At 45.0% G+C, this 15,954-nt stretch overlaps 1 protein-coding gene across 2 annotated transcripts in view; it reads right to left on the bottom strand.

The window, feature by feature from the left end:
• Window positions 1-15,954, bottom strand: part of rps6ka2 (ribosomal protein S6 kinase, polypeptide 2) — a 74,053-nt gene that overhangs the window by 46,108 nt on the left and 11,991 nt on the right. For both annotated transcript variants that reach the window (XR_009821813.1, XM_062026347.1), the window contains exon 2: window positions 1,207-1,323. Coding sequence is in view for 1 of the 2 variants with exons in the window: in XM_062026347.1 (XP_061882331.1) it covers window positions 1,207-1,323 (117 nt within the window). In the remaining variant the exon portion in view is untranslated. The remainder of the gene's footprint in view (window positions 1-1,206; window positions 1,324-15,954) is intronic.

Genomic DNA, 15,954 nt, shown 5'->3' with positions numbered 1-15,954 from the left:
TGCCAATTAGGGTTAGTTAATTAGTTAATTAGTTGAATGGGTTATGTTATTTTTCATATTTTTGTATTGTACATTATCTTCAATTGTTCACTGGAGAAAGAAAAGAAAGAAGCTGAATCATCGTGATAAATAAAAATGCATTCAAAATGCAATTTTTTTTGCTTTTCTTAAGCTATATAAATGAAGTGAAGAGGGAAAACTCAGTTATTCACACATTTTATGGTGAATGACAAGTTTGTTTCTTCAAGCAAGATGACATTTGGTGTTTAAATTCAATTAAGCTGCTTATATTAGGGGTTTTGTGAAGACGGGTCATTTTGACCCAGAGGACACGGGGTGTATACAGGAAATGAGGACAACACAAGGGTTAAATGTCTCAAATAAGGGTGATATTTGCTTATTTTCTGTCTGATAAGATAATTCTTCTCACTAAGCAGATTTTATTTTAGAGTGTTTTACTTGTTTTAAGGGTTTTGGTCCTAAATTATCTCAGTAAGATATTACAGCTTGATGATGAGATTTTATGACCCATATTGAGTAAAACATGCTTGAAACTAGAATATCAACTGATGCAAAGCTGTGTCATTAACACTCACAAGTATGAAACTACTTTTTTAAAGTAATAATTTCTTACTTCAGGCATGAAAAAAAAAATCATGATGCCGAGCGCATATCATTATGTCAAGATAATGGCACTAGCATTTACTTAATTTAAGAATATTTTTCAACATATTGAGCAAAAAGGTCTCTTTTTTTTCTACCAAGAAAAGTGCACTTGTTATTAGTGAGAATATACTTCATTGAGGTTAGCTAATTGTACTTGTTTTGGAAAGTCTTGACAAGCTGAATTTTCTTGTTCTATTGGCAGATAATTTTGCTTAGTTCAAATAAAATACCCCTAATTTTTATTTTTTTCTTCTTGTTTTTGAACACTGACTTTTTGCAGTGGGACGGTTCACCTTGAGATCCAGTTGTGTAAAAACTTTTAAGTGGTGTATACTGAACACAAGGATTGAACAAAATTAGTTATATATTGCTCTGAGAATTGTTGTTGTTGAGAAGGGGTGGGATTTAATAAGCTTTGCTTCTTTCTATTCTTTTGCGGACATGTTGAAATGAAAACTGTCAACCTTAGTTTGTACGCAATTGTAATCTGGTATGCATGTCCGGAATAAAATGAACTGAACTGAAATTAACTGAACTTACCTTTCCGTAGGATCCCTGTCCGAGCACCTTAAGCAGCTGGAACTGAGAGGGGTCTGCTTTCTCAAAACCCGCCTTGACGTGGTTGCTGATGTCAATCTCCTTCAGTATGCTTTCATCCTGGGGAAGAAAATAGTTGTTAAAATACACGGTGTGGCCTTTACAGGATATCACAATGGAAGCAAGAATTTTAGGTGTCACGGAGCTCTTGTTCTTGTTTCTGTTACGCTTGAGTGACATGGTAATGCGCGGATCCTTTCCCCAAGATGCAGATGAAACTCTGGAGGCAGTGTGCAGGTAGGAAAATTATTTATTTTCCGTAAATCAGTCAATAATACAAAAATGCAGGAAAGCGTGCCGATAGCACGGTAAGCTATAGCAAAGCTATGGAAAGGCTTAGCATCGAAAACACGAACAAGAAACAAGGATCATCAAACGTAAATGTTGCATGAAGCAAACAAAACAGACAGACCGAGTGTGGCAAAAGGCAGGAATAAATAGCTCTAGGAAAAACAAACAGAACAAATTCAAAATTCAAGGGAGGGCAGAGGGAGGACTTGGTGGTGGGTCGCCAAGCCAAGTGTCCCCGAATCCACCAGGGAAGAGTCAGGTGGCAGGTGAGGCGGGCGACCACGGAACGCCGAAGAGTCCTACGCCTAAGTCCTGGGTGTCGCTGCTGTTGGCGCAAAGGGCCTCCATTAATTGGCCACTGAGGGAGCTGCTTGCGTCCAGGCAATGGATCATCACAGTTTCATCCCAATGGTCAGGCTTCTACTGTTTAATCGCACCAAACACTTTCAACCACGTCTTTGTGTACCTTATTGTGTTTACAGAAAAGGCATGATTCCCATAAAGTCGGTTGCCTTGAATCGTCCAAACTCATTTTAGCTAAGGGGCCACATTTAGGAAAATATATTACCACGTGGCCGAACTGATAACATCATGGCATAATAACTTAAAAATAAAACTACAACAACCTTAGATTGTTTCTTTTGTTTTACTTTGGCCCAAAATAGAACAAGCATATTCTGAACATGTACATGTAACAAATAATCCTCCTGACAAAACACTTAAATTTAGTTGAAAATCCTGAGGAAAAATTTGGTGCAGTTTCAAAAACAACACAAAGATCATAATGAACACAATGAACTTACACTTGGTCTCAGTGTATCTACAAAACCAATAAATTGTAAGTCACAGTCTATCTGGATTGGAACACATTACAAAATAAATGATAAATAACTATTTTAGCTATTAAATGTCGGATTTTTCATTTGCACCTATTAATCCTGTGCTAACTCAACAAACCATACAAACTGAGGTCTAAACTATTCAAGAGGATTGAGTTACAACCTGCATTGGAGGCATCTCTGTGTATCGATACAAAAATAAAAGTTGTGCAATGCATGAACAATTTCAACAAACCAAATGTATGAACTTAAAGGCCTACTGAAATGAATTTTTTTTATTTAAACGGGGATAGCAGATCTATTCTATGTGCCATACTTGATCATTTCGCGATATTGCCATATTTTTGCTGAAAGGATTTAGTATAGAACAACGACGATAAAGATTGCAACTTTTGGTATCTGATAAAAAAAAAGGCTTGCCCCTACCGGAAGTAGCGTGACGTAGTCAGTTGAACATATACGCAAAGTTCCCTATTGTTTACAATGATGGCCGCATGAAGTGAGAGAGATTCGGACCGAGAAAGCGACAATTTCCCCATTAATTTGAGCGAGGATGAAAGATTTGTGGATGAGTAAAGTGCAAGTGAAGGACTAGTGGGGAGTTGAAGCTATTCAGATAGGGAAGATGCTGTGAGAGCCGGGGGTGACCTGATATTCAGCTGGGAATGACTACAACAGTAAATAAACACAAGACATATATATACTCTATTAGCCACAACACAACCAGGCTTATATTTAATATGCCACAAATTAATCCTGCATAAAAACACCTGCGTGTTTGTTATGCTAGCTCCTAGCTCCTATGCTAGCTCCTAGCTCCATAGAACACGCCAATACAATTCAAACACCTGATCAACACACACAATCACTCAGCCCAAAAGACCGTTCACCTAACCCAAGGTTCATAAAGCTTATATATTTTTAAAAAGTTACGTACGTAACGCGCACGTACGGTCAAGCTATCTAATGTTTAGCAGCCAAGGCTGCATACTCACGGTACCTGGTATTCAGCTGGGAATGACTAAAACAGTAAATAAACACAAGACATATATTTACTCTATTAGCCACAACACAACCAGGCTTATATTTAATATGCCACAAATTAATCCTGCATAAAAACACCTGCGTGTTTCTTATGCTAGCTCCTAGCTCCTATGCTAGCTCCTAGCTCCATAGAACACGCCAATACAATTCAAACACCTGATCAACACACACAATCACTCAGCCCAAAAGACCGTTCACCTAACCCAAGGTTCATAAAGCTTATATATTTTTAAAAAGTTACGTACATACGCAAAAAAAAGTTGCGCACATACGGTCAAGCGATCAAATGTTTAGAAGCCAAAGCTGCATACTCACAGTAGCACGTCTGCGTCTTTGTCATCCAAATCAAAGTAATCCTGGTAAGAGTCTGTGTTGTCCCAGTTCTCTACAGGCGTCTGTGTATCGAAGTCAAAAGTCCTCCTGGTTAGAGTCTCTGTTATCCGAGTTCTTCCATCTTGACTGCATCTTTCGGGAATGTAAACAAAGAAGCGCCGGCTGTGTACTGTTGTTGCTGACTACGTTCGAAAAATACGTCCATTTCGCACCGACAACTTTCTTCTTTGCTTGCTCAGCTTCCTTCTCCATAATGCAATGAACATGATTGCAACAGATTCACGAACACAGATGTCCAGAATACTGTGGAATTATGAAATGAAAACAGAGCTTTTTCGTATTGGCTTCAATGTGGAAGGCATACCCGTGTTCCCCGGTCTACGTCACGCGCATACGTCATCCGCAGAGGCGTTTCGAACCGGAAGTTTAGCGGCAAATTTAAAATGTCACTTTATAAGTTAACCCGGCCGTATTGGCATGTGTTATAATGTTAAGATTTCATCATTGATATATAAACTATCAGACTGCGTGGTCGGTAGTAGTGGGTTTCAGTAGGCCTTTAAGAGACAAACAGTATTGTAGTAAATCACACACTTTAACTTTCCTCAGAAGACAATAATTTTCACAGAACTTTAACAAGGTGCAGTGTGGGGTTAACAATTGTTTATTTTACTCCTGAAAATTTCAGGATGTTATTCAAGTGCTTGTGCATGAGCCTTGAGCGTAGCTTTGTTCTATTGATGCTCATGCTCACAAATACCACACATATGTGGTTTCCCATTCACTTCCGTAAATAAATAGGAGGATGATGATTTTTCTTGGAACACTCTGCGCCCACTTTTCTCTTTTCTGACAGAGACATTTTGTGGAAATGAGAGTGACAAAGCACGACGTGTTCGAAGCATAAGACGTAAAACAGAAGGTTTTATGTTTCATTTGGGTCCACAGGGAGGAGCTGCAGCCCGGCTTTTCTGTGTACCTCTTTCTTGGCACCGGTATAAACCATTTGCTTGCCTAACAGAATTACTATTGCAACATCCAGTGGACACATTGAGAACAGCAGTTTCTTTCATTTAAAAATGCAGCTCATTTTTATACTTTGCAAATTCAGTTTGCGGGCTGGATTAAATCAATGCGGCCTGTAGGTCTCATGTTTGACATACCTGGTTTAGATGAATAATTAAGATACAGGGGAAACTCAGGTGTCTTGCCCAGTAGGGGAGGGAAACAATATCATTTTGGCCTTAATTTTGATTTTACAACATTGCATAATGTAAAGAACCTTTTTGATTGTATCAGTGTACTCTGCAAAGTGCTTACTGTGCTAGGATTTTTTTATGGTTTCAAACTGAGCCAGCTCTCACTGAGTCCCTGTAACTGTATTGTAAGTCTGCTCTTGGATGGTTGTACTGAACATCTATCTCGTTGTATTGTTTTAGGTGCAATGACAATAATGCGATTCTATTCTATTCTTCTTCAAAACTATGACCATCCACCAACCTGCAATGAGTTGTGTTTCTCTGGAGCTGTCTTTTAAAACTGACTATCGAAGGGAATATCTAAAACATTTTGTCTTGACGGCGACATGTTGATGATTTTCTTGATGTACCTCGCTTAATCTCTTTCACTTCTCATTCATTGTACATACAAAATGAATGTGTATTTTTTTTTGGGAGGGGGACTTGATTTGCGAATGTTGAGACAAACTTCATCACTGTGCTGACAGCACAAAATGCGTTTGTGGTCTTCAGGGACATTTAGTCAACTCAAATTAATTCCAACACAGATTTACGCATAGCTTCTCAAAAGAAGTGTCTTGAATTGAGATGTCAAAGGACTTTCAGTATTATTGATTTTATTCATGCCTGAACAATGCACAAGCCATCAGCCACAGTAGGTGGCAGCAGTGCGCACACTAACGAAAAGCATTCTGTTCATATTGTGGGAAAGGGATTTATATGGCCCTATTCGGTTTAACTGACACATGAAACATGACATATTTGGGACCTGCACTATTCACTTTAGCCGCCAGATGGCAGTGTTGAATATCCTAAAATGTGTTTTGTGGCAATTCCAACTTTGACTGCAGCGTCAGTTGCTACATAGAGTGGTGCTTCCCATCATTTTCAGCAGACTGCATTGCAAAAGCATTAAACCCCCATCTACCTCTCAAGCGAGATCCACCCAGGAATGGGGCCATATGAATCCCTTCTCTACTGTACAGTATATGTCACAGAATAAGATAAAAAAAACAACTTAAAGGGGATCGGTGATGATTCTAATCTACATTTAACACACTTTGTTGTGGTTTACATAATATTTATTGTCTATGCTTTGGTGTAAATTTTGCGTAAATTTGTGTTTGTGGATGCGTAAAAAATATATACCTTGTTGTGACTATCGGCAAGGCTGGCGCTGTGGTGCTGACAGTGTTATGAGGGCTGATGTTGCCAAGTTAAGTTTAGCAATAAAAAGAGCATCAGACACTATCACTGCCATGCATTTGTTGTAGGCGGCCTCGTCTGCATTTATTTTAGCACCCAAATGAAGCACCGATAGCGTCTTCTTTTTTCGGTCTGGTTACTACCGTTTGGTAGTAATATAATATTGGCAGCAAAGCCATTATTATACTGTCTTTCAGTGCCCATCACTATGCAAGACAAAAAAGCTTCATTTACCAGCATCTATTTAACTGCATGTCACACGTTTCCTTAAACCAAGTAGTAATGTCGCAATGGTGCCGTCTTTCAGCAGCAGTTTAGCAGCTAATCTGGCCTATTTTGACTGAACAGTCTTGTGTAAAATGTTGTGGACAAATAAACACGGTAATATTTTTATTTTGTAGACATCAGAGCAGTCAGGGTGGCATGAAAATAATACAATGAATAGAAAAGAATAGAATGTGTTTTATTGTCACTATACACAGGTACAATGAGATTAAAAGCAACTCCAGTATCAGTGCGACAGTCTACAAATATGCGAAACATAGGAAGGAAAGAAAAAGAAAAATAGTGCAAAAGGAGGTAAGGTGCACAGTCCTGTCCTGAGAACGAATGTTCTGAATGTGTTGTTTAAATATTATATGATATGCATATATACAGAGGCATTCAGACTGTGGGTGGAAAGTAAAAATTAAACTATAAAATCAGTGCCTTTGAGAGTTCACCGTGGTTAAGAATAACACTTAAGCCTGCAAACAGCAGCCAACAGTCTTGGTACAGAGAGGAGGGCCATGCAGGCAGAAAGCAAGTACCGTATGTTTCGGAGTATAAGTCGCACTGGAGTATAAGTCGCACCTGCCGAAAATGCATAATAAAGAAGGAAAAAAACATATATAAGTCGCACTGGAGAATAAGTCGCATTTTTTGGGGAAATGTATTTGATAAAAGCCAACACCAAGAATAGACATTTGAAAGGCAATTTAAAATAAATAAAGAATAGTGAACAACAGGCTGAATAAGTGTACGTTATATGACGCATAAAAAACCAACTGAGAACGTGCCTGGTATGTTAACATAACATATTGTAGCGTCCCGGAAGAGTTAGTGTTGCAAAGGATTCTGGGTATCTGTTCTGTTGTGTTTATGTTGTGTTGCGGTGTGGATGTTCTCCCAAAATGTGTTTGTCTACTTGTTTGGTGTGTGTTCACAGTGTGGTGCATGTTTGTGACTGTGTTAATGTTGTTTTTATACGGCCACCCTGACTGTGACATGTGTGGTTGTTGACTAAGTATGCTGTGCTTTCACTTGTGTACGTGTGTTTAAAATTGGCTTGATCATTAAAAGTTGAACCGAGCGTTCATTGGGTCAGCATTTCTTGACATCTTCAAGCAAAGACATTTGTCAAACCCGTTCAACGCTACATTGGTGTCAGAAGTGGGATGGCTTTCTCAAAGAAGCTTGAGGATCTCATCAAGTGCTGGGAGAATGCACTTCCGGATGAAGACCGACTACCTCGTCACCAGGAAGAGGAAAGGAACAAGCGCCGCCCTGGTGGATTGGAGGCTCAACTACCTCACCACCAAGTAAATGAGAGGAACCTGCGCCGCCCTAGTGGACGGGAGGCCCATCCACTTGGAGGAAGAATGGAAGCTCAATATGATGGGACAAGATTGGAAGCTCAACCAGATGGAAGAAGTGCGCCTCGTGTTGGAAGGAGTGCCTGGCGAAGAAGTGCCTCTCCTGCGGTGATGGTGGACACAAATTCCCTGCGAGATGACTACAGGCCAAGCATCGCCACTCCAAAGCTTCCTCACTATAGTGGAGAAGGCTCTATTGAATCCTTCCTCCTCCAGGTCCAGCTAGCAGCACGTTTGAATGGCTGGTCTGATGTGGCAACCGCAGGGCATGTGGCGCTGTCCCTGGAAGGCCCAGCCTTACAGTGTTTGGTCGATTTACAAGAGGAGGAATTGGCTGATTGGGGGGCCATGCGCGAGGCTCTTCAACGACGTTACGGGCGACCAATCCATGCAGACGAAGCACGAGAGCAGCTGTATAAGCGGCGACGCCTTTTGGGAGAAAGTCTCGGAGCTTATGCTGCGGACCTTCGCCATCTGGTGCGGAGGGGCCACCCAGCGTTCCCAGAAGTATTACAGGAAGAGCTCACCGTGCAAGCCTTTGTCCGTGGTCTACAGCCTGAACGACTTCGGGAACATCTCAGACTGTTTGCTAAACACTCTCTCTCTGCCGCATTGACTGAAGCCGAACGTGTGGAGCACGTCCTGTTTCCAGATGGCCGCCGTGATGTTCAGCGAGTCCGCCAGGCTGGATGGGACGAGACCGAACGAGAGGGAACCGACCAAGTGACTGCAAGGCCCCGGCCACGCTTCTCCCAGAGAAGGCAGACCGAAGTGAACTGTTACCGCTGCGGTGTCCCTGGCCACATTGCAAGACACTGTCCAGCCCCTGCCCCCATTGACGTTGCCGCTGAGGTGTCGTCAAACTAGAGAGGGGTGTCAGTGTCGGGGAACTGACACCCGGGATGGTTTCCACTGTACCCGAATGTGACGCACAGCGCTTGGGCCGCCTGGGCAGGGCCCGGGGGCTATACCTGGAATGTGAGCTTGATGGAACAGTCTGCAGAGCCCTGGTTGACACGGGGTCCACTATCTCCATCATCCGGCCGGGTGTCCTTCCCCACTTGCAGCGCAGCTTGCCATCAGGCTGGACAATCACCAACGCCCGAATTACAACCGTCACCGGTAGCAAGGCTGCCATGCTGGGCCAAGGGACAGTGTGCATTAAGGTGGCGGACCAAGAGAGACGACACCCATTCTGGCTGGCTGACATTCAAGACCCCTGCATTGTTGGGCTTGACCTGTTGGAGATGTGGGGAGCTGTGGTTGATGTGCCTAGGGCCACGCTTCATCTTGGTGAGAAAACAGTTGCCCTCCAGGGTACTGATGAGCCAGGCGCCTGCAGAGTGACAGCCCCCACAGAGCCATCCCCGGCTACGGCCTTCATGGTGGACCAGGAGAAGTCTCAACCTAACCCTTCTACTAATAGACTGCCTACTATAGAGACCCAGCAGGCTATTGCAGAACTGTTAGAGCGAAGCAGTCAAGGCCTGGATACCACCCAGCAGGAGCGACTGAAAAGCTTACTGAATGCCTTCCAAGACATTTTTGCAGCGAAAGATGAAGACTGCATGCACACCAGTCTCGTACTCCACGACATTGACACAGGAGACGCACGACCAATCCGGCTACACCCACGCCGTCTGCCCCTTGCCAAACGAGTGGCTGCCCAGGAGAAAATCGAGGAGATGCGCCAGGCGGGCGTCATCGAGCCCTCCAGCAGTCCATGGGCAGCACCCGCAGTTCTGGTCAAAAAGAAGGACGGCTCGTGGCGGTTCTGCGTCGACTACAGACGGCTCAACGATGTAACCCGCAAGGACTCCTACCCGTTGCCGCGCATAGATGATGCGCTGGACTACATCACTGGCTCCTCCTGGTTCAGCTCCCTGGATCTCCGAAGTGGCTATTGGCAGGTGGAGTTGGGCGCCGAAGCTCGACCAAAGACAGCGTTCACAATAGGTCAAGGACTCTGGCAGTTCAAGGTGATGCCGTTCGGGCTTTGCAACGCACCTGCCACGTTTGAACGGTTGATGGAGAGAGTGCTGGCATCCATCCCCCGTGATCGCTGTGTGGTGTACCTGGATGACCTCCTGGTGCATGCTGCAGGATTTAAAGGGGCTCTACAGAACCTCCAGCATGTGTTCCAGGCCATTCGTCAGGCTGGGCTGCGATTGAACCCCAAAAAGTGCCATTTGCTTCGGCGTGAAGTTTCCTTCCTGGGGCATGTCGTCAGTGGGCAAGGTGTTGCTACTGATCCAGCCAAAGTTGCCACTGTCCGTGACTGGCCAGCGCCAAGAGATGTTAAAGAGTTGCGGAGTTTCCTGGGACTGGCATCCTATTACCGGAGATTTATCAAGGACTTTGCAACGATTGCTGGCCCCTTGCACCAGCTCACACACAAGGGACAGTTATATGAATGGACTGACAGCTGCAATGAGGCTTTTGCACAGCTGCGAGAGGCCTTGGTCCGGGCCCCAGTGTTGGCCTACCCAGACCCCAGCCGACCTTTCGTGGTCGATACAGATGCCAGTGATGTCGGTGTGGGGGTTGTGCTGTCACAGGAAGGGAATCACGGCGAACAGGTCGTGGCCTTTTACAGTCGGGGGCTGAGCAAGCCAGAGCGGAACTACTGCGTCACCCGTCGGGAATTGTTGGCCATTGTCCTGGGCCTTCGTCATTTCCGACCCTACCTTTATGGTCAACGGTTTGTGTTGCGGACAGATCACGCCTCCCTCACCTGGTTGCTGAACTTCAAGGAACCCGAGGGGCAGCTGGCCAGGTGGGTCGAGATCTTGCAGGAATATGACTTCACGATTTCTCATCGACCAGGCCGCCTGCACGGCAACGCTGATGCACTGTCCAGACGGCCCTGTGAGGAGGCGTGTCGTTTCTGCCAGCGGGCGGAAGAGCGGTGCATGCCAGACCCATCAGTAGCTGCAGTCAGGCAACATGACATCACAGTCGACCTGGACAGCTTCACCCCCCAACAATTGATCGACCATCAAAGACAAGACCCAGTGCTTGAGAGAGCTCGCAGCTGGGTGGGGGCACAGCAGCGGCCGGAATGGACCACAGTGGTGCACTTGGATACTGAGACCAAAGCACTGTACTCCCAGTGGGACAGCCTCCTGTTGTCTCGCGACCTGCTGTATCGTCGCTGGGAAGCTCCGACAGGACAACATGCTGCCCTCCAACTCGTGGTGCCCCGTGTGCTGCGGCCTCAGGTCCTCGAAGTGATGCATGGCTTCCCAGGGACTGGCCATTTTGGAGTGACCAAGACCTTGCTCCGACTGAGGCAGCGTTTTTACTGGCCGGGCTGTCGCCGTGACGTGGAGATGCACGTCCACCGCTGTGATGCATGCACAGCAAAGAAAGGCCCCACACGCCGCTCCCATGCTCCCCTACAGCAGTTCCAGGTGGGGGCCCCCATGGAACGAGTGGGTGTGGACATTCTAGGCCCATTTCCGGTCACTGATAGTGGAAACCGTTACATCTTGGTGGCCATGGATTACTTCACGAAGTGGCCAGAAGCGTATGCGGTACCCGACCAGAGCGCTGCAACAACGGCAGAGAGATTGGTTTCGGAGATGTTCTGCCGATTCGGAGCTCCAGAGGAGTTGCACAGCGACCAGGGACGGAACTTCGAGTCCCAGGTATTCCAGGAGGTGTGCCGTCGCCTGGGTGTGAAAAAGACTCGCACCACGCCGCTGCATCCTCAGAGCGACGGGTTGGTGGAGCGTTTTAATAGAACCTTGGCCACACAACTTGCCATTCTCACCGACAAGCGGCAGAGAGACTGGGATTTACACCTCCCACTCATTCTTTGGGCCTACAGGACAGCGGTGCAGGAGTCAACACGCTGCACCCCTGCATCATTGATGTTTGGTCACGAACTACGCACGCCTGTTGATTTGGTTTTTGGCCCAGCCCCAGAACCAGAAGTGAGAGGAGCGCCGGGCCTGGACTACTACTACAACCTTGTGGAGCGGCTGCGGGAGGTCCACGATTTTGCCCGCACCAGCCTGACGGAGGCTGGGGCCCAACAGAAGCGGGCATATGACCTCCGCAGTCGAGGCCAGGACTTTGAACCAGGCGCGCATGTCTGGGTCTACAAACCGGTGAGAAAGAAAGGACTCTCCCCAAAGCTCACTAGCCACTGGGTGGGACCCTGCAAGGTCCTCCAGAAGTTGTCCGACGTGGTCTATCGGATACGACTGGCACCTCGGAACCGGCTGGTGGTGCTGCACCGAGACCGCTTGGCCCCATACCAGCCATTGGACCAGAGCCGGGGGCACTTGGAGTCAAGCACCCTGCCAGAGAGGGAGATACCCCCAGGGAGCAACGAGGAGGCTGAGGTAATACCCCCTTCCGACCTACCTGCAGACAGTGGTAGCAGCCATCCGCCATCAGAGGGGCGTCGACGACGCCGGTTGCCTCAGCACTTGCGGGACTTTGTGATGAACGCATGGGCTGTTGGGGACAACGAACCCAGCTAGGTGGGGGCTGTGTAGCGTCCCGGAAGAGTTAGTGTTGCAAAGGATTCTGGGTATCTGTTCTGTTGTGTTTATGTTGTGTTGCGGTGTGGATGTTCTCCCAAAATGTGTTTGTCTACTTGTTTGGTGTGTGTTCACAGTGTGGTGCATGTTTGTGACTGTGTTAATGTTGTTTTTATACGGCCACCCTGACTGTGACATGTGTGGTTGTTGACTAAGTATGCTGTGCTTTCACTTGTGTACGTGTGTTTAAAATTGGCTTGATCATTAAAAGTTGAACCGAGCGTTCATTGGGTCAGCATTTCTTGACATCTTCAAGCAAAGACATTTGTCAAACCCGTTCAACGCTACAATATTATGATAAGAGTCATTCAAATAACTATAACATATAGAACATGCTATACGTTTACCAAACAATCTGTCACTCCTAATCGCTAAATCCCATTAAATCTTATACGTCTAGTCTCTTACGTGAATGAGATAAATAATATTATTTGATATTTTCCGCTAATGTGTTAATATTTTCACACATAAGTCGCTCCTGAGTATAAGTCGCACCCCGGCCAAACTATGAAATAAACTGCGACTTATAGTCCGAAAAAATACGGTACTAGGATGCCTAAATAAGTACATCTGACAATGTGTGACGTCATGGATGGCCGCAAAACACAGAGGCATCCAAAACTGTGTGCAAGCTCATGTCCAGATGCTAAACATTTTTATGTTTAGCACAAGTATCCAAAAGTGTGACAATATTTACAAGTCAAAATAGAGGAAACTTATCATAGGTTTCCCTTAACTTGGAAAAAAAATAATTGTATTAATCCATGTTGATAATCTGGCCATTTTATGTAGAATTCTGCTGCCAGCAACTCTTGCAGTGGTTTTTACACACAAATACAAATACTACTGTATCAGGTTCTCAATATTTTAATTCACTGGGGTGTGATAAAAAATAATTGAGAATCACCGTGCTAATGCAATTGTTCTGTTATTGTTATGGCTTGCTTTCATATCAACTTTGGGAATTACAACTACTAAACATATCTGTATTTATTTTTTTGTCCTGTAAATTAAGTTCATCACCATTCACCACACACAATTAAACGATCTGTGATGCTCGATACAACACTCGCTCTGTTATTGAGCAGTAAATTGGCACTGAACAAAACTTGCATTGCACTGGTTGCATGATTGCAGTCATTCCCAATCAGCCTGCCGAACACATGTGAGCTCCGTGGAAGCTAATCTGCTACATTTACCTCGACATGCAGGAACTCGCTCCATTCATGTATCACATGACACACGCTGAGCGGCAGCCTGACAAGTAAACAAACGAGATGAAATACATGCGTCAGCAGAGACGCCATCATTCGCATTTGTATTGCATTACAGGAAAAGTGCTTTTCTTCTATTTATACACCCTAAGACACAGTGAGCCACAAACAGCATGGTGCCACTCTGTCCTGCACTGAGCTATAAATAGACACCCCGTGCTATGGCATCCACTGAATCAATCTGTCTGCATTCATTTATCTATCAAGTCGCCTGCCTGCTTGTTTGCTCCTCTTGTCTGATTGAATTTCCGTGAGGTCTGCCTCTCTTTCTCTTAGGCAAAACAGTCACAGCCCTCTGCTGAGGTGCCCTGGACCCTGGACAAACAACTACGACATCTGTAACACTGCAGCAACAGCAGCTGTGACCTCACGCCTCCTTCCACAACAAACCAAATGACACAAGATGCTGCAGTATCTACCGGCATGCTTTAAAATCCAACCAACTGTATTTTTTTTAAGACTTTACTAACTCGAAACATATAGTTAAAACACAATTTAATGATGCACAAGCCAAAGGTACAGAACTATTTTGGTCATGGTTAACAACATGTCATTAAAACAAATAGTCAGCAAAACGTTAAAGGCCTACTTAAATGAGATTTTCTTTTTTAAACGGGGATAGCAGATCCATTCTATGTGTCATACTTGATCATTTCGCGACATTGCCATATTTTTGCTGAAAGGATTTAGTAGATAACATCGACGATAAAGTTCGCAACTTTTAGTCGATGATAAAAAAAGCCTTGCCTGTACCGGAAGTAGCGTGACGTCGCAGGTTGAAGAGCTCCTCACATCTGCACATTGTTTACACCAGCAGCGAGAGCGATTCGGACCGAGAAAGCGACGATTACCCCATTAATTTGAGCGACGATGAAAGATTCGTGGATGAGGAAAGTGACAGTGAAGGATTAGAGTGCAGTGCAAGATGTATCTTTTTTCGCTCTGACCGTAACTTAGGTACAAGGGCTCATTGGATTCCACACTTTCTCCTTTTTCTATTGTGGATCACGGATTTGTATTTGCTCATCACCACCCGTGCTCACCTGCGTTCCAGCGATCGACGGCGCGACGAAGGACTTCACCCGATCATCGGTGCGGTCCCACCTACAGCTTTCTTCTTTGCTGTCTTCATTGTCCATTAAACAAATTGCAAAAGATTCACCAACACAGATGTCCAGAATGTTGTGGAATTATGTGATGAAAACAGACGACTTAAGGTGGCCACCGTGCTATTCCAAAATGTCTGCTCCAACCCGTGACGTCACGCGCAAACGTCATCATACCGAGAAGTTTTCAGCCGGATATTTCCCGGGAAATTTAAAATTGCACTTTATAAGTTAACCCGGCCGTATTGGCATGGGTAGCAATGTTAAGATTTCATCATTGATATATAAACTATTATTAGATGAAAACAGAGCTATTTTGTATTGGATTCAATGGGGTACCGATACTTCTGTTTCACTGGCTACGTCACGCGCATACGTCATCATCCAAAGGCGTTTTCAACCAGAAGTTTAGCGGGAAATTTAAAATTGCACTTTATAAGCTAACCCGGCCGTATTGGCATGTGTTCCAATGTTAAGATTTCATCACTGATATATAAACTATCAGACTGTGTGGTCGGTAGTAGTGGGTTTCAGTAGGCCTTTAACACTAAAGGATGATGACATTTTGCATCGGTGGTACAGGGGTTAGTGCATGTGCCTCACATTATGAAGGTCCTGGGTTTGATCCTGGGCTTGAGATCTTTCTGTGTGTAGTTTGCATGTTCTCCCCGGTTCCCTCCCACCTCCAAAGACATGCACCTGGGGATAGATTGATTGGCAACACTAAATTGGCCCTAGTGTGTAAATGCGAGTGTGAATGTTGTCCGTCTATCTGTGTTGGCCCTGTGATGAGGTGTCGACTTGTCCAGGGTGTACGCCGCCTTCCGCTCGTATGCAGCTGAGATAGGCTCCAGCGACCCCAATTTGTTGATTATATCGTGATGTGGTGTTCGTGAATGAGTCAAGTCTTTTGTATGGCTCTTTTAAATGAACGATGAAAAGCGATTTTGCATTTGAGAGCCATTTTATATTTGAAAAAAAATGCCTAATGGCAGGCATGTGTGCCCCACCCGACTCAACTGGAAAATGAGTTAAAGTCAAAGGAAGCAAAGCTGCTTTTGAATTCAGTTTTTCTGGTTTACTTGTACAAACACCAGGTATGAGCATTAACATTATGCATTTACACACGGTGGAACAGGAGTTAGTGCATGTGCCTCACAATATGAAGGTCCT

This window comes from Entelurus aequoreus, linkage group LG02 (assembly GCF_033978785.1).
Source record: "Entelurus aequoreus isolate RoL-2023_Sb linkage group LG02, RoL_Eaeq_v1.1, whole genome shotgun sequence".
NCBI classification, from domain to species: Eukaryota; Metazoa; Chordata; class Actinopteri; order Syngnathiformes; family Syngnathidae; genus Entelurus; species Entelurus aequoreus.
Note: the sequence above shows the minus strand (reverse complement) of the source record. Positions and strands in the feature narration are given on the sequence as shown.